This window comes from Musa acuminata, chromosome BXJ3-8, assembly GCF_036884655.1.
Source record: "Musa acuminata AAA Group cultivar baxijiao chromosome BXJ3-8, Cavendish_Baxijiao_AAA, whole genome shotgun sequence".
Lineage (NCBI taxonomy): Eukaryota > Viridiplantae > Streptophyta > Magnoliopsida > Zingiberales > Musaceae > Musa > Musa acuminata.
The window spans coordinates 38,769,783-38,792,232 of record NC_088356.1 but is presented as its reverse complement, the minus strand read 5'-3'; the positions used below and the strand labels follow the sequence as shown (position 1 = coordinate 38,792,232).

The 22,450-nt window shown below is 38.0% G+C and overlaps 4 protein-coding genes across 10 annotated transcripts in view; 2 read left to right on the top strand and 2 right to left on the bottom strand.

The window, feature by feature from the left end:
* The window catches only part of LOC103994738 (exosome complex component RRP45B), a 5,744-nt gene extending 1,042 nt beyond the window's left edge, over positions 1–4,702 (top strand). The window contains exons 2-10 of one of the 3 annotated variants that reach the window (XM_065162215.1): positions 80–108; positions 235–289; positions 471–566; positions 649–763; positions 1,035–1,115; positions 1,231–1,419; positions 2,570–2,838; positions 2,936–2,994; positions 4,133–4,702. In XM_065162215.1, the coding sequence (XP_065018287.1) occupies positions 80–108; positions 235–289; positions 471–566; positions 649–763; positions 1,035–1,115; positions 1,231–1,419; positions 2,570–2,838; positions 2,936–2,994; positions 4,133–4,344 (1,105 nt within the window). In that variant the 3' untranslated portion in view covers positions 4,345–4,702. Of the gene's footprint in view, positions 1–79; positions 290–470; positions 567–648; positions 764–1,034; positions 1,116–1,230; positions 1,420–2,569; positions 2,839–2,935; positions 2,995–4,132 lie in introns of those variants that run through there. The other 2 variants (XM_009415166.3, XM_065162216.1) reach the window with 2 other exon arrangements.
* Positions 4,703–7,969: 3,267 nt separating this feature from the next.
* Positions 7,970–8,896, bottom strand: LOC135644318 (uncharacterized). The gene has a single exon (XM_065161793.1). The coding sequence runs from the start codon at positions 8,833–8,835 to the stop codon at positions 8,155–8,157; it is 681 nt and encodes a 226-aa protein (XP_065017865.1). The 5' UTR covers positions 8,836–8,896; the 3' UTR covers positions 7,970–8,154.
* Positions 8,897–10,184: 1,288 nt separating this feature from the next.
* Positions 10,185–19,350, bottom strand: LOC103994739 (BTB/POZ domain-containing protein At1g67900). 4 transcript variants are annotated; one of them, XM_065161850.1, is made up of 11 exons: positions 19,219–19,350; positions 17,934–18,033; positions 17,755–17,851; positions 16,817–17,112; positions 16,303–16,720; positions 15,925–16,175; positions 15,112–15,251; positions 14,905–14,974; positions 13,649–14,746; positions 13,064–13,582; positions 10,185–10,562 (listed from the first exon to the last, which is right to left on the bottom strand). In XM_065161850.1, exons 7-10 carry the CDS (start codon positions 15,168–15,170, stop codon positions 13,112–13,114), a joined length of 1,698 nt encoding a protein of 565 aa, XP_065017922.1. In that variant the 5' UTR covers positions 15,171–15,251; positions 15,925–16,175; positions 16,303–16,720; positions 16,817–17,112; positions 17,755–17,851; positions 17,934–18,033; positions 19,219–19,350; the 3' UTR covers positions 10,185–10,562; positions 13,064–13,111. The 4 variants fall into 4 exon arrangements, with proteins under 4 accessions (XP_065017922.1, XP_009413443.2, XP_065017924.1 ...); XM_009415168.3 differs by having other exon boundaries at positions 15,925–16,153; XM_065161852.1 differs by having other exon boundaries at positions 16,035–16,720.
* Positions 19,351–20,175: 825 nt separating this feature from the next.
* Positions 20,176–21,612, top strand: LOC103994740 (protein PAL OF QUIRKY). Of its 2 annotated transcripts, none has more exons than XM_018829550.2 (3): positions 20,176–20,483; positions 20,550–20,926; positions 21,139–21,612. In XM_018829550.2, the coding sequence occupies exons 1-3, from the start codon at positions 20,294–20,296 to the stop codon at positions 21,175–21,177; spliced, it is 606 nt and encodes a 201-aa protein (XP_018685095.1). In that variant the 5' UTR covers positions 20,176–20,293; the 3' UTR covers positions 21,178–21,612. The 2 variants fall into 2 exon arrangements, with proteins under 2 accessions (XP_018685095.1, XP_018685094.1); XM_018829549.2 differs by having other exon boundaries at positions 21,136–21,612.
* Positions 21,613–22,450: the final 838 nt, after the last annotated feature.

The following is a 22,450-nucleotide window of genomic DNA, read 5'->3' as shown; positions in this document are numbered from 1 at the left end:
CAATATGCATTTAGCAACACTAAAAAATATTGACTTCGGATAATTGTATTATTAAGTGTGTTCTTTTTTTCATCAACAGAGAAGATGGTTCTTCAGAGGTGCAACTAGGTCAGACTCATGTTATAGGCTTTGTGACTTCTCAGCTGGTGCAACCTTATCGAGATAGACCAAACGAAGGGACTCTTTCTATATTTACTGAATTTTCACCCATGGCTGATCCTTCTTTTGAGGCAGGGCGCCCTGGTGAATCTGCTATCGAACTTGGTCGCATTGTGGATCGTGGTCTTCGGTTAGTTCTTTTTATAATATAGTTGTTCCATGTTTCACGTGCCAACACATAGTCAAGATCTTACCTTCATATATTTTATGAACTTATATGCTTGTTACTGAGGCAGAGAAATTATTGATCCTTCGGTCATGCATCATTCAACTTATCTAGCATTTTCTGATGAACTGTAAAATTATCGCAGGGAAAGTAGGGCTGTGGATATGGAGTCATTATGTGTTGTTGCAGGGAAATCAGTGTGGTCCATTCGTGTGGATCTCCATATTCTTGATAATGGAGGGTAATAAATGTTCTTGTTTGAACATCCTTTTTAACATCTGTTTGTTGTTGATAATCTGAATCTTCTCTTTCTGATAATTTAGGAATCTCATCGATGCTGCCAATATTGCTGCTTTGGCTGCTCTATCGACATTTCGCAGACCTGAATGTACATTACGAGGAGAAAATGGCCAGGACATTATTGTTCACGACCCCGAGGTCAAGTCATATGACATTTTTCCTTGGCTACGTTGTATGCTCTAACTTGGATCACCACCTGTTGGCTTAAAATATATGTAGAATCTGACCATAATTTGGTGTTGTCAGTTGGCCTTTTCTTTCTGTTTCCAGAAAGCAGTGTATACATACACACATACACAGTCTGCATAGCTTATGTATATTCATGCTTTTTTAATAGTTTACTTTGAAAATGACTGCTTATGTTAGCAAGAAGTAAGACTTAAATCTATTTCTTCTCATATCTCTACAGGTTATGGAGCCACTCACATTGATAATTCATCATCTTCCTATAGCAGTGACCTTTGCTTTTTTTAGTGAGGGAAACATCATGGTATTGTGAAAGTAACTTCATAAAGAACTTGCAATTTTTGTTATAAAATTTTGTTCAGTGAGTTGTTCAATCATGTTCTGGCTTCGAGTTTGACCTAGAATTTTATCTTTTCCAGGTGATTGATCCAACACATAAAGAAGAGGTTGTTATGGGAGGAAGAATGACTGCTACAGTGACCTCAAATGGTGATGTTTGTGCGGTTCAAAAAGCTGGAGGAGAGGGTGTGACACCAAACATGATTATGCAGTGCTTACGAATTGCTTCTGTGAAAGCTGCTGATATCACAAGTAAAATAAAAAATGCAGTGAGTTGCATGAAAATTTAGGTTGCTTTCGACTTTTATGGTTGTATGGTTTATAATGTTGCTCCTTATGGGTTTCTTTTTCTGTTCTGGCTTTGATATACATATGTAGCTTTGTTCTAACCTTTTTGTCTCTTGTTTTACTTATGATAAGCATTCTGGGCATTGAAGAACCTGGAAAAGATTGTTATTGGAGTCACTTATGAATAGTTTTTCTAGATGAGAATCATGAGATATTTAATACAGAGCTTTGTTCTTGTGGATTGTCAAAATAGTCAGCTTTGTTTGGATGTTTCTTCTTTAAAACATGAACATGAAACCTTTCTGTTTGTAGATAATATTTATTGAAGCCATACAACTTGAAAATGCCAAATTCTGGAAACACTAATGTACAGTTTTTTAGAGTGTGTCACTCACTAGAATCCAAGATGATGGTATCCTGTGTAGCAGTGTGTGACAAACCGACGAAAGTCATAGGAAGGTAGAAACAAAATTCATGGACTAATTTGTCTATTAGCTTATCCTTCTTTATGGATTTGCATTTTAATCTCTAGCTAAATCAAATTATGAAAGGGTCCTTACAAATTTTATTTTTAGGAAAATCACATAAAAATTAAAATGCATGGATGTGGTACATTAAGTGTTGACTGTCAGTTTTTTTGTTTGGAATTTAAATGATTTTAGTTTCCATCATATTAGATGTTACAGTTGTATGTGCAGTCTTAACTAGATATGCCTTTTCTGCTCAGCATGCTTATGAATACAAATTAGATCAAAGATCTTTGAAGATTGACAGATAACAGAACCTTTTTTTTAAGGATTTTGTTTGCCAATTATCTTGTTTTCTGACTTATAGTTCAACTGTACTTGTTGACCAGCAAGTGCAATCCAAGAGAACAGTGATGACAACCAGGCCTAGTCCTAGTCCCAAATATGTAGCTGAACGCAAGTGATTAAAGGCTTGATTTTGTTATTAGAGATTGTTGTTTCTGATAATAATTTCTCAATGATCAAGAATGCTTCAGATGAAGCAAAACACCCATCTTTACCAGAACATTGAACTTATTTACCTTCATGTGAACAAAGTCATCTGCTTAATATGGTTGGTACACTCTCGTTCATTGATAAGAAAATTTACTAAAGAATTTTCCAGGTAGAGACATACAATACTGAGAGAACGTTACGGAAGGTTAAGCGTCATTCATCGACAGTGACACAACAAGTTAGTGTTCCAGATGTTATCATGAAGGACAAGCAAGCTGAGAATATAATAAGACATCAAGAAGAAATGATACAACATGAACCAGACAGAAGCTCCAATTGTGATGATGAAATGACAGCTGATGCTAGGACATGTATAAAGACAGAGGGCAACCGCAGAGACAGATGCACTGATCCATTTGTTGGTGGCCCTTCAAATTGGTAATATTGTGCTGTAGTTGCACTTTGTTTGTTATATGAAACAATTAAGTTTTGTAATTGAACAAGAACATGAATAAATGCTCTATTCTGTTTGCAGGGACCCATATCTGAATAAACTTTCTTCAAATTTAGTTGGAAAATCTCAAGATTTACTTGGTATGGTTTCATATGTATAAACATGCTCCTCTATATCTTTTTGTTGCTTTGTTTTAACCTTTGTGCATCTTTGTAAGTTGTAAATGTTAGCTTATATAATCTTTTTTTCTTTCAAGATTCATAGTCTGAAAAACTTTGGAATAATTTATTTGGTAATTTTATCTCCTAGTTCTGCATGCAAACTAGCTTAGTTTGGATGTTTCTGGAATTTGTTGTTGTCTTATATTTGAGATTTAATTTGTGTGCTACAAGTGGATGAACATTGCATTATTTTTCATGTTTCATTCATAGAACTCGATTTCTGGCAGAGAGTACAGGTGGTAGCAATGATAGTTTTGAGCAACTAATAATGACAGGTGGTAGGCATAGAAGTATTGTACTGATTGATGAGTGAATACCAGTACACAACAGATTATGGATATAGAGAAGACAGCAGGAACTTACGATAAATGGAATAAGATTGGTTTTTATTTTCTGTCCAGATGATAGGATAGCAGTCAACAGATTAAAGATATAGAGAAGATAGCAGGAACTTATGATAATGGAACAAAATTGGTTTTGATTTTTTTGTCATAATACAATGCTTTATATAAGTAGAATATAGACAAAAGTCTTATTCTTTTTGGCTATCAAACTCAGCTCATCTTTCTCCTAGCACTGGATTAGCTGTTGAATGAATACAGCAATATGGCCACACAAGAAAAGTTGGTGTTTTCGTTGTTAAGTAGTGAAATTACTCTTAGCAGAGCTCACTGGTGAGGAAGCATATATATGCATCTGACTTCAAACAGTTGGCAACTATGGTTACTTGTCCTACTGGGTGTTGATATCCAGGACTTCTGTTTTGCAACCATTTGGATGAGAATTAATATCAACATAAATGCCGATAAGCAATTAAGTTCTTTAAAAAAAAAACCTTAGCCTATCTGCTTTTACGGCACAATTGTCTATCTTTAAGTTGTCTCTCCCTAGGATTTAACTCCAAGTATGGCCTGATAATTAAGGCAGTATGGCCTGTCTTGCTTGGTTTTATGTTTCTGCTTAATTGTTTCCAAAATTGTGGATAATTTTCTTGTGTGTTGGCAAGTTGTGAAAGTTTTTGCTGTAGTTTGCAACAAATCACTTTTCGAACATGCAGGTCCTTTAACGATTAGTAAGGAACAACAAGAAGAATCAAAAAGCAACAAAATGGCAGTCGAGAACAGTCCTGAGCATGCAACAATATCTTCTAATTCTGAAACACTTGGAGTTTCAGGGCCGAGGCAGCAAACTGATGTTGCAAAGAGTTTGAAAGATGCTGTCAAGTCAAAAGCTAGAAAGAAGAGCAAAACATCTTCTACTACCAGTTGAACTAGATATGCGCAGATGAACCGCTGAATGCTGTGCCGTTTAATGCCGGTTTCAAGCCCTGTTGATGAATTTTGTAGGAACTTTCTGTTGTCTCCTTAATTACTGACTTGATTTTTGTTGTGAAATGTACCAAATAACATTGATATCGGTAGGGTAGAGAGCTACTTTGGTTGCCACGGGTATGTACCTGAAGCTTCCTAGGATCTCAATTCATTGTGTTGGCAAATGTATACATGTCTCTTGAAATTTTAGGCCTCTGAGGGAGCCACTTAAACTGGTAGTGATGTCCTTTGTGTGCTCTTGGTTGAAAGTGTATTTTCATGAATGCATAATCTCAAAATATCACCATTTTTGTCAATCGAGAGTGCAATTTAATTAATATCTGGACATGTCACATTAGCAAAGTATGTAAGAGGAGTAAGTTTTCAGTGTGCAGAACGAACAAATGTGTGCTAACTTGATATACAAATATTTGAAAATATTATATAAATACTGAACGTTTTATGGACTTTTAATGTTCGAAATGTATGGAGCCATATTTGTTAGGAAAACTTTGATGTAGGTTTTTAAGCAAGAAAAGAGGAGAATTTAAAGAAGGGATATATGCATTTCTTTAGCCTTCTAAATCTTAGATGTGTTTCTCTGATGTTTTCTTCCCAACATGATAGTACTTTTCGCTGAGTTGATATATGCTATAGACTGTTTGCTGTGTGTGGTTGTCTTTTTGGTTTGGAATGCATTTATTATATATATATATATATATATATATATATATATATATATATATATATATATATATATATATATATATATATATATATATATATATAGTTTCAGCATATAAACTCAGTCAGATATTCTGCATGGATTAATAGAAATTGTAAAGTATTATATGCTGAGGAGAAAAGTAGTACATATGTGTATATGTAAAAGGGAAATTTTGATGGAAGGGGAAGTTAAGAAATGTGAGGAGACATCCATCCAATAGTCTATCTTATTGTAGTAAGCCTCACGGTATGGATGATAAGGTAGGAAAAACTAGAAATGCGATACCATTGATCGTTATTTAAAGAAATAAAGAAGAAAAAAAAGGATTGTAGAAGTTAAAATTAGGAATTATGTTGATATAGAAAGTAAAATTAGTAGCACCTCTCTATTACTAGTTGTGCCTTCTCTACTATAATGCTAAAGTTGCCACAAACTTCCTCCTTGGATCATCCTATAATTGTTGCTCTGCAACACCAAGTAGACCACAACATAATGCATCTCTCTCTCTCTCTCTCTCTGTGGATCCCATCGGCTGAAAGCATCTCGACACTGAGGATGAAGGTTCGAACCATCTTTCTATGAGAATGCAATACTGATACACATCATGAGGTAAATGGACTTGAGCTTGGTATCTCAACAGACATATCATAAGGCTAATTGATGGGGTGTATGCATGTAGATTCTAATATATATATATATATATATATATATATATATATATAAAAGAAAAGAAAAAAGTGCAGCACAATGAAAAATCCTACAGGCAAAGCACCAGTGCCAAGAAGACCACCAACCTATTCGATAGGTCGGAAATAGCTACATGGCGCTTCTCGGTCTTCTTCGTCATGTTTGCCTTTTTTTTCATGCCAGAGCAGAGAAAAGCCACTTTGCACCATCATCTCAACAAATCTCCAGACTCTCGTTCGTTGAGTTCTAAAGTTTCTTGAAAGGTTCTCAGTGTAAATTTACATATGTAGAATTCCAAGCATGTAAGTTGTTGTGTTTCACACAAGTTTGTCGCTCCCAGTGAGATAATAAGCTGAGTTGAAGTCCAAACATAATCAAACAATTTTCTAGACTCCACAAAACATGGTCGAGGAAAAAATATTCAGATACAAAGTGTCTCAGAGTTACGGTCGATGTTATTGTAGATCTCTGTCCTATGGTACAAATAAGGTTCATCACATAAGATGTTTGCAGTTGATACAAGTAGTATGCAGCAACACTATTATACTCATTATGTCATAATTTGTGCACTGATTAGATGCACTCAAAAATCAACTTTTTTCTTTTATATGACAACTATGTTCATATTACCAATATGAAAGAATATTATAAAAATTGAAAAGAAATTATGCTATATCACAACTATGTTTATATGAAAGAATATTATAAAAAAATAAAAAGAAATGATGTTATGAGATATCCATTTGGGAACAGCATTTGCCCTATTCAATATTATAATGTATCAAGTGCAGGAATCTTCCATGCTGAGTCCACTATGGAGAAGATTTTTCCACTTTGCAATCTTGGTCTAGCTTAAAATTTTCAACTGACATAGAAGACTAATCTGATATTTAATAGATATTAATATATAAGACTCATTTATAAATACCAGTATCAATATCTATGGACTAATTTGCAATAGGGAAGATTGCTGATATAGAAGGACAACTTACTATTAATTGCTTAAGAGTACAGAAAAGAGCCTTATATGTTTCAACTTTAAATATCAGAACAAGTTCCACAGAAGAATGTCAAGTCATCAGAGAAGTGGCATATGATAAGACAATTACTTGTTAAGTACTTGGATATATAGTTAGTTCATAATGCTAGAAGCAGTCATGCACACATCAGATCCTACCGTAACTATTGTTCTTCTAATATCCATCTTTCGTCTTCCTACAACATCTGGTTGGTTGTAAAGAGTACATGGTTAAGAGATCATCAGGCCATATAGGTCACCATTTAGTAATTATTATAGGATCTCCTCATGCTAGGCTATCATTTCCAGCTAAAATTAAATCCTAGTTCTTTTCGCCTTATCCTAATTTGCAAATTTAAAGAACCTATTTTCTTGTTCTTCAATGCACCATCTTCCCAACACCATTTATACACAATGACTTCCCACACACATCGGATGATTGGATCAATAATCAAGTAAACATGATATTGCCTCTTCTTCTCATAAACTAGCCCACATATCAGTCTCTTCAGAAGATAAACATTCAAAAAGAGCTACATTCTGTTTTCCTCACAAACATTAACTCACTCTTTCTCTACTCATCTAAAAGGGTTTTTTTTTGGGGGGGCTAAAATTACCATTGGATAATTTTGTAGAAAAAAATATATCCATGAACAACTAAACTAAAGTAGCAAATCATCTAAGAGAAGTTCATTTAATTTAAGGTCTAATTGTTTCTTTGATGAAGACCAGAACAAGATACTGCATACTGCTTATAAGAAGAACCTTGAATTCTGAATACAATTGCAAGAATACTGGTGTGGGATGATGCATAAAATATATCATGGATCAATAAATATTCTTTACTTCTCAAAACAACTTATGATGTGGTAATAATTTGCCGATCATTTAATTAACACTGCAATTACTGTGGTTGAACCCTGAAACATGTTCTAAACCTTACTGGAGTTAGGACCATAAAATCTTAGATTGTGAACTAGAACAGATATAGTTACCATCACCATTTACACTTAATTAATACTACGATTACTATGGTTGAGCCCTGAAAGATGTTCTAACGTTTGATCCTTGAAGTATAATTTCTCTGAAAAATGTAGAAATCCTTAATGGAGTGAATACCACAAAATCTTAGATTGTGAACAAGAACAGATATAGTTACTATCACCATTTTGATTTCCTTTTGGTAAAATCTTCAGTACAAACCCTAAAAGAGAATATTTCCAACTCTCGATCAAATATTAAAAAATCAGCAATTTCGAAGGAGAAGCCAAAAAGATGGACATGTCAAGAGCATTTCATCAAACACCACTCACCCACATTGCAGCAAGATCACTCCTTTAGCCTTCGGACAATCCAGCAGCTCCCACCAGCACCATTGCAAGAGTTCCACAGGCCAATCCAACCCAAAAACTCCTCCATGCTCCGGCGTTCTCACCTGGTACCGGCGGCGCATTTGGCTCCGCCATGGGAAATTCCATTTGCCCGCTCTCCACCGGAAACCCAGTAGCCACCATTGGTGCCCAATCAGAGCACTCCACTATTGGAGGAGCCTCTGGCAGCGGCAGAGGCAGCGGCGGCGGCGCCGCCCCCAGACACCAGAGTATGCGGACGGAAAGGCGAACGAAGCCGGCAGGGCGGCCGGAAGGGCGATTGAGCAGCAGAGTGAGGGTGTCACCAGCGCCAGCGGGGAGCGAGGAGAGGGGGACGGAGGCGGAGCCCTCCACCCTGGGGGCAGCGGCATGGCGGAAGGGGAAGCGGGAGGAGAGGATCTGGACAGTGAGGGTGCATGCAGGGTCGCAGAGGGCGCGGGAGGAGAGGGGGAAGTGGAGCTTGGGGCTGGGGTCACCGGGGGAGAAGGCCTTGGTGGATCGCTTGGCGTCGGGGTCGATCCAGGCCACGGCGAAGTGTTTGGGCTTTGAAGGGAGGAAGAAGGCGGGCTTCCTTCGGCGGAAGCCGTCGGCGGAGGGGAGAAGGATGCTCAGTTCGAGGGTGGATTCCTCATCGTCGATGTCGGACATGGCTTCCGCCACCTCCGAAACGTTACGCGTGGTTACAGTGTACCATACCAGTCGATAAGTTACATGTTGGTGGCGGTTTTGGAAGGTAATCAATTCGAGACTTTTAATTATTCCGTTATAATCCGGATCCGTTATATTTATTATAACGTTCCGATATTACACTATATAGGGGAACAAAATGAAGTGCAACCATATTTACAATATTAGAAAAAAAATAATTCTAAATCAAATCACATATTTATCATCATTCAATATTCAAAGCACCATTAAATAAATGCTAAAGTTTTATATTTCTACATTATGTGATCATTGCATCTCAAAAGAAAAAGAATTGATGCAGTCATATTTCCACCATATATCCATCCAATAATATCCATGCAGAGAAAATCCACATCAATTTATAGTATATTATATTTTTCTAAAAAATAACAAAATATATTGCTTAATAAGGTAATTACAAAGGGAAATTTTATGATTTGCTAATCAGTTAGTCAACTTATTTACTTCCACTATGTATATATGAAAATTATATTATCCTCAAAATATTGAGAACTATATATCTGATTCAACATGAATTCTATGCACCTCCCTTTGCTTTGGACATTCATGGAATAGATGTCCTCATAAAGAAAACATTTACAAGAACTTGGATAGCAAATCTAATGCTTTATCTTGTTGGTTGCTTAAGGATGCATTGTCTTAAGTAGGACTCATAGAGATAAAACACAAGGCTGTGGCTTTGGGCTAATTAAATGGATCTTTAGAGGGACTCAAAAGCCCAAGGCCTGCAAGTGTATCTTGTAGTGATGTGTTGGCAACACAAGCATTATGTTTACAAGCATATAAATCAACAAATGATGTCTCTTTTCCATCTGGCAGAATAATCCTTTTATTGAATCTCAGTCATTTGTAAAATATTTATTGAATAATATAATATTTATTGAATATGCACCATTGATTAAAAAATACTTAAATATAAATTAAAAAATAGTACATAGATTCTTATAAATTAATCTAAGTTATTATCCACTTTCGATATGGGAGTAAACGGATGTGTTACATGTTTTGTTTGCCTAAAACACTTCAGTTACAATGACATAAGTTCCTGGAGTAAACTGGTTCAAGACATCTATCTCATACTTGAGAAAAATATATTAGTTATAAATCAATAGATCTTGTCTAATATGTTGATTTAAACTTTTAGTTACAATGATTCATATGTCATGTGTTAGGTTTAGATATCTATCCCAACAATATGGGAAAATAGTAAAAATATAAATACAGATCATGTCTTATCTATTGTTTTAAACATTGACTTAAGCTTTTATATGGAAGGATAGTGAAAAAAATAAAATAAAATCTTTTAACAAAAGAAATATATGGTAAACAAACATACATACAAATGGCCATCAACCTGCCATTTTAAAGCATTACTTGCCATTAACATCATAGTTTCTTTTTTGTTTTTTGGGCAGTGTGTCTATGTAGATAAACCATCGAGATCAAGGAGATGTTGAGGGTATTCAAACCACTTACAATGCTCCAGTACACAAATTGCATGTCCTTTTGTCCTACAGCCAAGAGAGAGAGAGAGAGAGAGAGAGAGAGAGAGAGAGAGGCACCAATGACTCATCCCCTGAGGAACAATGGGATTGACAATGAGAATGACTTGGCATGGGAGCAAAGGACAGATTGCCTTGATATAAATCCTCTATCATTATTGGGCCCTGTAAAAGATTGAAGATTAGCTGTCAATAGCTGTTTGCTGCAGTTGAGGACAACACAATTATAGACTGCAACCTGAAAGGAAGTGTCTAACTCCAATGTAGCACATTATATTCTATTATATATTGAAGGCAAATCGAACAACTTTTGGGCACAGATAGATTCAAGCTTCAAATTCTTGGCTTGAAGAAAAAGAAATGGGTAAGAAGATTTTACAGCACTAGAAAAAAGAAAAGGGAGTAGATGCTCCTCATCTAGAATCTCAATCAGGTGTTTGATGAAATAGCAAGATGGATGTAAAAGCTCTTCTCACCTAGTGATCAAAGTCAGAGAAAACATAGCACCCAACACCTAAAGCAATCCTCATGTGGATTGATCTCAGGTTTCTGCCTTTCTTGTGCTATATCTCATGATTCATGGTGTGTTTTGTCTCAGAGTCTGTCAAGGAGTGTGTTTTGTCTTATGTCTCATGGCTGTCTGTTGACAATGCATCGACTCCCCTTTCTCCCCCTCCCAAATTTATGTGCTGCATGCAGTGGATGAGAGGAGGAGTAGTATGCAAACCACAAACAACTGTTGGCTCTGGAATAGAGCATTGAAAACCAAGACCAGATCTGGTTATGAATCCAGAGAAGATGATGGATGAGAATTATGAAGTGGATGTGTCACAAAGAACACTAGGTGGTACAATGGAGCTATTCCACATCAAATCATAGATTAAGATGTTGGAGATGTCTGTTGTCCCTAGTCTTGGAGTGTATCTATACAAGCCATGCACAGTTTGGGTTCTGATACATACCTGTTTTAGATGTTCTAGCAAATGTAAATTGTTGAAGAGGAGGATTCTATTTGCTCCTAGTTTATTGACTTCACCTGGTGGCTTATTTCTGTCTTCTGAAGTACATCATAACGGTAAAATTTTTATTGATTTCATTGGATCCAGAAACAGGAAAGTTCTGCCCTCTTGCATGTACTTTTTCTCACTCAGACTCAGAAGTTTATGCATGTGTTTGTGGTCAACAATGGGACTAACCATGGTGACTGGTTAGTAGCCAACACAACATGACTTGACTGCACATTTGACACTCTCCTCTGCCCGGAAGCAACAAAGTCTGCTTTTTAGTGGACTATCAAAAAGCATGTAGTTCAGCTTATTTCAGACTCTGAATCCTACCAACTCATCCTTATCACTCTATTATGATGCATGTAAGGTACACCTCTAACCTTTAACCTGATAAGATAATTATCGCATTAAGTCTAGAAGTAGATGATGTAAAATGTTTAAGCCTAAATTAATAATAATATAATATCAAATGACAAATTGATAAAGGCTAATAAAGGTGCATGAATAGGAGAGTGACTCTTTTTAAGTTCTTTCAAATCAATATAACTTAGACTAGCATTCAAGGTGTCTAGTTCCATCTTTTAGGTTAGGTAGGGAAAGATGTGAGGAAGAAGTCTTGTTTTTGGTCAGTGTCTAGTGCCTTTGATGTTTACTTTGTTGAAGGTGGAAGGGTTGGGGAGACCACCAAAGAGTGGTGATGCTTGAGGTGGTCAGTGCAGGAGGAAGAGGCAGAAGAAAGAGGATGGCTTTTGGGAGAGATGTGGAAACACAATGCATAGCTGTCCCCCTGGGTGGCTAGCACTGAAAGCAACCCACAAACTCTACTAAATTTATTGTTTGAATTCATATCAGAAATCAGCATGACATAAGAGGAACACATGGTATTCCACCACAAACTCATGATTGCAACTTTGATTTTTGCTCTTGCTTAAAGAGGTTGAGTTGTCCCAACTCATCATGAACAACTCTGCATGTTCTCCTCTCGGTTGCCCATGAAACTTTAACAAATAATGCTCGGAACATTTTACATGATATAATCTGATGGGATAATTATTAATTTAAAATATTATTAATTCAAAATATTTAAATCCATGATAGATTAGTTAAATTTACAAATCAATTTAATTCTCCTTGTCTCCAATGTTACAATTTATCTCACTTAAGGATGGACATACTTATCATCACTAAGACACTAGGATAATCTTAACAAAGACAAGTGAAGTCTAATGCAACTTTTACTTTGATATGTTTCTTCAGAGTGTTTTTTCTATTTGAACCCTTTACTATGTCTTATAAATCAATTCAAATTTTCTTTTACATTCCGTGTGAGATCAAAGATAAGACAATTTATTTTCCTACAGGAAATGGAGCATGACAGGGAGATAACAAAGTATATCCAATTTAACTTAGTTTTTAGAAGGGAATTTGATACAAAAGGATGAGTACATTTCTGCTTTTATGCATCTTAGATGAATGATACCCATAAGAGGAAAAGAAGGCAACAAGTTCATCTAAACTATTTCAGAACCAAATGCAAAACCTCAAGAAGAAACCGCACACAAAAAGCCAGAAGTGCAGAGAAGAAGCAATCATGTAAAGAAGTTGCATGGAATGACTATTTAACTATTCCACGAGGAAAGCCTTAGCAAGAGAACTCACAGATATGTGAAGAAGCTGCATGGAATTGATGAAGGCAAGAAGTTTGGATTAATGCCTGTAGCTCACACTTCTGTTCACGGCCAGCAGTTTGCCGATGATCCTCTTTGGAGTCCTCGGAAGAGAGCACAGAGCTCTCAACCTCGAAGAAGCGCTCCTCATGAGAGCATCGCGCGGAACCAAATCATCGTCCATGTCATCGTCCTCGTCCTCCTCTTCGAGCCTCATCTTAAGTGTCACAAGCTTCGTCGATGGGCATTTCAATCTCGAGATGCTCCAACCAGCTTCCGGAGGAGCGGCAGGACTTGTAGACAGCAACGCCTTGACGTTGCCGGGCAGCTCAATCACCCGGCCACCGGCCAAGGCGGCGCGTGCCTGCTCGAAGAACAGCACCTGTACGACCACCCTCAGAGGCAGCACGTCGTTCCGCGCCGCGTGCGCACAGGCTTCCATGGAGAGCTTCTTGCAGTCCAAGATCCGACACAGCTGCTTCCTTGCATTCTTGTCGAGCTCTGGGTGTGCCTGTTGATGCAAGGCAAACAGCATGAGAACAAGCCATGGCATCAAAAAAGACTTGGTAGTTATTACCCTGAGGTAGATGTCGACAGCTCTGTAGAGATCATCATGGTCGGGCCTGGCGGAATCTGGAACAGCCTCAGCAATGGCAATCAACTTCTCCATCGGTAGATTCTTGTCTTCGGTAATCTTTTGGAGATAGCCGTCGATTAGCTTAGCCACCCTCGACTTGGAGCAACAACGAAGCCTTTCTCGGGGCGGACTGGTTGGTGGGCTGTGTCCCTGAAGCAGGAACTCCTCCAGTACGGCCATCACTGTGTCGACATCGTACAATGCGTCGTTCGAAGTTGACGCAGGTGGAATCAGGAGATCGTCGACGGATGCTTCCTCCAACTGCCTTCCGATTCGCCTGCGCAATTCCATCCTCAACGACGACGAAGCGTTTAGTATGTTGGCAACCTTGAGAAGCTTGAGGAGGAAGCTGCAGGAAGCAGAGCCCTTCTCGCTAGGCAGCAAGCTCACTATCTTGTCCATGAGCAGCCTCTGTCTGCGAGACTCCGAGGAAGAGTCCTCAGTCGCGAGGTTACTCTCGTAGCCATCTCTCGACGTATCTGGCAGCCACCTCCATGCGTAGATCTGCAGTGCATCCACGATGAGCTCGTCGGAGACGACGCCGGCAGATTTGATGGTCACCATGATTCTCCAGTAATGGTCTGATCCCAGTTCACTGATGCTCTCAGCCCACCAGTTCCTTGGCGCTGCCTTCGAGTTCGGATGATTGGCTACGATGGTCGTGGCAACGGCGTCGACGCAGCGAGCGGTAATTCCGAGTTCTTCGCACAAGGGAGGGTACTTTCTCGTGCTTTGCAGCGTCACCAGCGTGTCCTTCCACCGGCGGAGGATGCAGGACTCGAAGAAGCTATCGAGCTTGCGGGCGAGGTTGCCTCTCTCGGCGTCCTCATTCATCTGAAGGTACTCGGCGGCGCACCAAACGGGCACGATGTTGAGGGCGCTGAGAGTGATGGTGATGCCGTAGCAGAACTTGGCGCAGGTCTCGAAGGCCTCAGCGCCACCGGGAAGGTCCGGAAGTTGGATGATCGCGTGCTCGGCTGCATCTTTAAGCTCAGAGCAGTGCCTTTGCAGGCGCAAGCATTTAGACAGGAGAGGAAACTGCATCCACAAGCAACCAAACCAGATGACTGAGACATTCATCATCACCAGAATTCACCAAGTCTTAAATGAAGACAAAGAAACTGATCATCACCAAGTATCAGGAATTCTGACAGATTGTAGCAAACTCTTAGATTGTAGCATGAGCAGAAGCTTACCTTGTGCAGCCGATAGAAGCTGTTCTGCACTTGTATTTGGAGGTCGGTGGAGACTTCTGATGAAACAGACCTGCAACAGCAAGAATCAAGAATCAAGAGTCACAGAAGTATCAGAGGTAGCTGATGCTTCTATGTATCACCTGAGTGTTGAAGAACTACTTGAACTTTCACTGCGTACTGAAAGAGGTAAATGGGCAGAACCATTACCTTATGGATTCTGTGGTGAAGAAGGTATCTGGCCGGGTTCCAAGCTTCATAAACTTCATCTTCGGCTGCCTTCTCAGACTCTATGGATCAAAAGTTTCCTCCTTGAGCTAAAACACCAGAGAAAGATCCCTATATATTTCCTGCATAGAGATGGAAGACAAGCATGCTTTCAGAATAAGGTGTATCGGCAAGTACTAAGCTTTTAATGGACATGTAAGAGAAGTAGTTGAGCGGAGAGCAGACAGGGGACAAGAATCCAAAGAGCCTATAAAAGAATAGGATGCTGAGGTGTGGCTGGGGTGCAGGATTTTATTGAAGGAAAAATTAATGCAAATGGCCGAGATGCATGGTTTAAAGGGAAATATTAATGCATGAATCTACATATATGGATAAAAGAGAACTATAAAATTGTAGAAGAATGCATTACCTATTGAGAAATCAAACAGTTATATATTATGATTTTGCTAAGAAAATCTATGACTTTTCCTTGTGCAGTTTCCCTGTACTCATGGAAACCATATCCACCTAAGAAATAGTCACCGAGTGCTGTTTTGGAGAACTAATCTGTCATCACAGCTCTATCCTTTGCAATTGATGAGAAAATCACCATCTCTTACATGTTTGATTCAGTGCAGCCATTCATAAGAAACATAAAGTAGACAATTATATTATTCTCGATTAGAGAAAATTTCATGGTAAAAGCTCTTTAGAAGTTTTGTTTCTTCCAACTTCAACTGTAAAGAAATGTTCATATTATTGGCATAATCAAAGATATGCATGATTGAAACCATAAATAATTGCTTAGTAAATGACCTGCTCATTTGGTGATTTCTCACGAGTGCAGAAGGGAAAAAAAGGGCAAGTCGCACTGGCATCATGTTAGTCTTTGACTATAAGAAGTGAGAGAGAATAGAATAACCCACGCGTGCCTAACTTGAAGCGTGAAACCCCACAACCCCATCGATGCACCTTCTCCTCTCTTTGAGGACAGAAGAGGGTTATACCTGCTGTTATAGAAGCCTCTTTCTTCCTTAAAGAAACCCTGTCTAGAGGCCACAAATGGTCTGAGCATAACAAGAGATCAAGATTGATAAGCATAGATTCTGGAAAGATTAAAAAGAAGAAAAAAGGAGAAACATCCTTGTGGAAGCATGCAGATGAATCTCACTACCTGGTCAACCATCCACTTACCTTTTGGAAAAGAAAAGAAACACTTTGTCTTCTTTTCTTCTTCTTTTTTGGACAGTGCTGATGAGCTTTCCATGGACATGTAGCTGACGCATTTGAAATCTGGTCTGGTCTCGTCAGGCATAAGCAGGCATTGAGCTGCTCCCATGGTCTGTGTTCGTGGAAGCCATGCGATCATACTTGGCAACTGAATGAATCCACTCACAAGTACCTCATCTTTAGGCTGAGGTCAAGCACACTTAAGTTTGAGACAGACTAAACTAGTTGAGGTTGGGAATTAATTTGAGCACTAAAGTCCTTTTACCAAGCTTGAAAAGACCCAAACCATTGTAAGGTTCTAAAATGGACTATACCAATGCAGAGATCTTAATCATGAGTCGGGATAGTTTTTGTTTCTATGATCATGATTCTGATCCTCAACCTATTTGGATAGAGACAAACAGGGAAAAGAAAATGAGAAAGGCAAATAAACAGAACCACATAGTAACTTATAACAGATGTGGGAAAATAAACTGACCTTAAATGATAAATTAACGTGTAGACTCCCAAATCATGAAAGATACCAGCTCGATCATCTCATCTGCCACATCACCGCCATAAAGTAATTTGGTATCAATAGAGAATATTTCCTTTAATTTTGGATGAAGACTCCATCGGGAATATTCCCAGAGTCCCCGTTCTTGTAGAGCATTCCAACTGGGTTTGCTCACCCTTAAGGATCACTGCCTTGATATTCATGTCAACACTCTCCATCTTGATATATTTCAGCTAGGGGAGCCCACTTTATCATCATTAGAGTCTGTGATATGTTTTCTTCAAGAAAAAAGGTAAACCAAGTCAGTTCTGGTCATCCAGCTGAAGCAAATCTAACCTCATAAATAATATATATACACCATCATCCCACTTTGAGCCACTGATCTGGGCAAGATGTTCAATGTGGATTACAGGAGATATTAAAAGCAGCCTAATACTGATATTGATCAAAACATTGCTTAGGAAAGAGAAAGGATTCTGATTTCAGAGCAAACCACCAGAAATTGTCATCCAAGCCCATACGTTAATAAAATTCCACAATTATACAATTTATTAGGACAGTCTATTTAAATAAACATTGTTTCAATACCTATTTTTTTGCTAAGACATATACTTCAATATCATCATTGACATCACTATCATTGTTATGACTGTATCATTTTTGACAAAATTTATCAACAATTTTGTCCTATAGGTTGTAAAGAATTTCCTATTAGAAATGAAATTACACAATATCAAAGGAATCAAATTCCTTGATTGAAGCTACTCCAAATATATCTCAATAAATCACGATTAAATATATACCAACTCCACAATATCTGTAACCATTCAGAACAATGAGATGTTTCAAATATAGATGACAATTTTCTAATTATTATAAAGAAATTATTCGTTTATAACTATCAAAAAAAACTTTGATACCTTGTGTGCATATAGAACTGTAAGTCATGCAGAGAGATGTCATTTATTATTCCTCATATTCATCTTCCACATCTGTATCAAGCTGGCCCACCACAATCTGTATCAGGTAAAAGAATTTGTTTCATATTTGCACATGTCTACCATTTCATCATAGTATAATCAATGGAAGTTGTACTAACCTATGATGAAGCATTCATCATCTTGATTGCAAATATTAAGGAATTCAGATCCTTTCTTTATTTTCATCACTAGGTCAATCATGCTAGGGCCACATTCCACCTATGGTTATCATGACAAAAGACTAGGTTATCACTATGGCTACCTTTTTAATGGTCACAGCAATGACAAAGTTTGATAGACTACAGTATAAACACTAAAACAAAGAGAGAGATGATATATGCCACTTACAGATGACCACAATGCATGATCCAAAGTCCTAATCCTGGTGATCGCCACATCCTTATCTGTTGGTTGGATAAAGGGATCCCATGGGCCATATTACATTGGTCCTAACAGCTGACAACTTAAACATTTGAGATTATTGGTAATCTAATCAAAATATTTATTATGGTACCAAAGCATATTGTGAGTCTAAATCCCTTACCGATCACTATCTATTTCAACTCATTGTGTCAGTATCGGGCCATATTTACATTGGGTCCTTTCCTAACAGTTTAAACTTTTGAGATTGTCGGCAATCTAATCAAAATATTCATTATAGCATCAGAGCATATCTTAAATCTGAATCCTTTTGCCACTCACTCTCTATTTCAACTCCTCGTGTCAATGTCAAGCCTAATATGATTTGCACATGAGATTGGGCCCTTCCTATTGCCTTGTCTAAAGCTATTCGTGCCCATATGTTCTTAGTCTACATACAGATACTTCACGGCGCCAGCCGCTAATTCTATATTTTAAGACACTGGGGTTCTTTCATAAGGAAAAAAGAAGAACGCATTCATTCGAACACGTGGTATGCGTCCATCACCTTGGGATGCGTCCTTGAGATACATGCCCAAACTCAAAACGTTGGCATCTCGATCCACCATGCCAAAACAGAGAAAGATAAAAGAGGAACAAAAGCACAAGTTTTTTAGAGGAAAATAGGACCAAGGAAAAGGAATTCTCAAGTGGGATTCATAGACCAATTGCACAGAAACAGTTTGGGACGTCAATTCCCCTGGTTTTGGTCTTTACATCACAGCATATGTTGCCGACCATTCTGCGCTACCGCAAACAGATCTTTCAGAGTTTCCAAATCACAGTTCAAACAATGAAATCTTCATCTTTAATCTCGTGGAACGACGTGACAAGATATGATGAAAGCCGTCATTCGTAATCGTCACCACAGAGGATAAGAAAACAAGCAACAAAGACAAATCGGAGAAAAGAAAGAAGGAAGCACGGAAGAGAAGGAATCAGCAGAAGAAACTTAACGAAGACGATTTGGAGACATCCACTCACCAAAGCCGGAAGAAGATGTCCGTTCATAATAGGGGATTTGTCTGTGGTGGTTTGCTTGGCACGAGAAGGGGTGCCGAGTTGGTGTGCTTTGTGGTAGTAACGTCAATCTATCATACACCTTGTAAGCACCATCGTATGTTTGTAAGAGAGACGAGAACACTAACATATATACAATGAAGAATGTAAAACATATGAATTCTTAAAAGGTTCTTTATTTTTTGTGTTTTCTCTGATTGGTGTCGTCCTCTTTGTTTTTTGATCTTTGAGTGTCCGCTTTGAAAAGCATCCCTACAATGCTTAGTGAACCGAATAAAAATAGATTGGTTTAATGGTGAATCGATTCGATTATAATATTATATATATGTAATATTTTTATAAAAATTAAAAATATTATAATCCTATTTAGAGATATTATATATATATATATATTTATTTATTTACTTGCAATTAAAAAATTATAAAATAATATTAGAACATGGTTTAATCAAGTCAGATAAACTTAACGAATCCAAACCCTACCAAACTCGATTAAAAAGACATCTAAATTCGATTTGATTTGGTCAAACCCTATTCCATAGTCAAAATAATTTTCATTATTCTGCAAATTAAATTATGATTTAACTAATCTGGTTTAGAAAAATTAACATAACACAATCAAAGAAGTTGAACAAAAAAATAACAAAGATTAAATTAGTCATAGTTACTGATTTCTTTAGTAACTCAGCCACATCTTTAACTGGATTACAACAGATTAAGAGATTAGTTAGGTTGATTAGGATAAGTTAGAGAGTCAAATTGCTCATTCTTAGTATTACATTGACTAAGGGTTTTATCATTAAGGAAAACAATTAACTAATAAAGGAAAGCATTTGGACTCAACGACCCTCTTCAATTCTATCTTCTCCTTCCCCCTTATATAAATGAAGTGGTGCCAATATGAGACCTCAAGCTTGCACTCTCTCTCTCTCTCTCTCTCTTCTTCTTCTTCTTCTTCTTCTTCTTCTCCTTCTTTGGAAAGAAAAAGTTAGAATTACCATAGAATTATCCAAGAATAAGAGGGAAGAGGGAGGCAGGCATGGCTGGGACCTCCTCCTCTGCTTCATATAGCTCCTTTGGCGACGTCTCCGTCAAGTCAACGGGGCCATGCATCAAGTTCCTGTGCAGCTACGGTGGCAAGATACTCCCTCGTTACCCCGACGGCAAGCTCCGGTACGTCGGCGGCTACACCCGAGTCGTCGCCATCGGCAGATCCATCTCTTTCTCAGGTAGCCACTCCACCTGTTGATATGGATTGAGAGGATGACATAGCGTGTGATATTTGCGTGCGACAGAGCTGCAGGTGAAGCTGAGGGAGCTGTGCGGGTGGGGCGGCACGGTGAGCCTCCGGTGCCAGCTTCCGACCGAGGACCTCGACACCCTGGTCTCTGTCACCTCCGACGACGACCTAGCCGACCTCGTCGAAGAGTACGACGTCGCGAGCCGAGACCGGCCTTCCCCTCTCAAGATCCGAGCCTTCCTCCTCCTCCTCCTCCTCCAAAACCAGTCCCACCATCCCTCAGAACCGACTGCGTCCGCCATGTCTTCGTGCACACGGGCTGGGATCTTCGCCTCCACGGCCATGGCAGCCCACGAGCATCAAACTGTGTCGTGCGTCACGTCAGCCGCTTGCTGCCGCTGTCATTTGGGGAAGAAGGAAGAACACATCAAGGTATATAGAACAGAGAATTTTGTGTGTTCATGCAAACAAAGGATGAGAAGATTAAGCTCACAAAAACGCTCAAGAACTAAGAAGATTAACGTAGAAAGAGAATACAATACCATTAACATTGATCATTGCTTCTTTATGCTTTATGATTCCTACTTAGAATTTGATCTTAATCATCTCTTCTTCCGTTGATTCTTTTCTTTAATCCGCAGCAGCAGGATGTAGGTATTAGATACAGCTGCAGCGGTGCATGAAGACAGGAGTGGGAGAACTTAAATAGAGGCTAGATTATACATTTACATGTATTTTTGTGAGAAAATATGTTGTATTAATATTTGATGTTGTTTTTTTTTATAGTTTCTTTTATTATTATTTGATGTGGAAAGAGAATCTGAGTTGATTCAAACAGATTGATGCAAACGAGAAGAGATTTCTCATTACGGATGATTGAAGCAAAGACAGAAGCCATCCATAAAAAGATGCCACAGTTACTGACCATTGTGGATTGAGAAAAAGAAATAGTCTCTTTTAAGTTCAATCTCCCTCCATATTTAACTTGAACACATTTTTTAATGGGCTTGCCAAATGATAAAAGCTCAGGATAGTAAAAGCTATGAAGCTTGATGTACTTCTTCATGAGCATGATCTCAATATCATTGCAGATCAAAGAAGTATATGATTATTGTTGATATGGCCATATTTAGTTCTACATTAATTGTTGATTGGAGAGTCAAGACTTAATAAAGGGCCAAAAATTAAAATTGTGTAATGTTTACTTAGAATGAATTATTTTTATTATTTTGGTTAATACTCACGTGACAAATTTAATCAGTTGCTTTATAATACGCCATCCTCCACATGTTAAATCTCGATAGAATTACCCTATCAATTGTGATACGAGAGATGTCGGTAACATTCGAATCGATCCGACTTGATTCGATCGGGCATGCATAAAAATTTCAAGTGGAATCAAGAGGTCTTAGATGTTCAATCAAATGTCGACATACGTAAAGATCGGGGTCAAGTGAGTTCTGGACATGATCCTTCTTATGCCCAATTTAGTAATGCATTTTAACCATCTAAAACTGCATGATTAAGCTGCTTTTGTTAAGTTTCGCATTGAAGGCGACATAAGCTACCAATATTACTTCATAAAACCCTTCTCTTGTGTCAGTTGCTGTTGTATATATTTTTTTACCACTTATACATCAAAAAATAAAATAAAATAAAATAAAAATATATAGTTCCTGATGTATATTTCACTCGTGTTGTGATGGGGAATACAATGCCGCTACCAGAAATCTCAGTTCAATAAGGCATTGACAATTTTGTAAAGTTAAAGACTTATGCATTGCATTAGGTGATAAAAAGTCATGAATATGTGCTTTCACCAATTTGAAAAAGAAGACTGTTACAAGTGTTAGCTTGAGAATGGTTTTAAGACACTGTCATTTGTTCTACATATTTATACTCTACACTAGACTGTATCATATCTTCCTTTTAAGTGACGAAGGCAAGATACAAATT

Bases quoted from the DNA above. Each gene is read 5' to 3' on its own strand.
- LOC135644318 (XM_065161793.1), bottom strand. From the start codon at position 8,835: ATGTCCGACATCGACGATGAGGAATCCACCCTCGAACTGAGCATCCTT.
- LOC103994739 (XM_065161852.1), bottom strand. From the start codon at position 15,170: ATGAAGTTTATGAAGCTTGGAACCCGGCCAGATACCTTCTTCACCACA. The intron at 14,747-14,904 runs GTAAGCTTCTGC...TTGTGGATGCAG, and splicing joins GCTTCTATCGGCTGCACAAG to TTTCCTCTCCTGTCTAAATG. The intron at 13,583-13,648 runs GTAATAACTACC...TTGCATCAACAG, and splicing joins CTGTCGACATCTACCTCAGG to GCACACCCAGAGCTCGACAA.
- LOC103994740 (XM_018829549.2), top strand. From the start codon at position 20,294: ATGGCTGGGACCTCCTCCTCTGCTTCATATAGCTCCTTTGGCGACGTC. The intron at 20,484-20,549 runs GTAGCCACTCCA...TGCGTGCGACAG, and splicing joins CAGATCCATCTCTTTCTCAG to AGCTGCAGGTGAAGCTGAGG. The intron at 20,927-21,135 runs GTATATAGAACA...TTTAATCCGCAG, and splicing joins AGAAGGAAGAACACATCAAG to CAGCAGGATGTAGGTATTAG.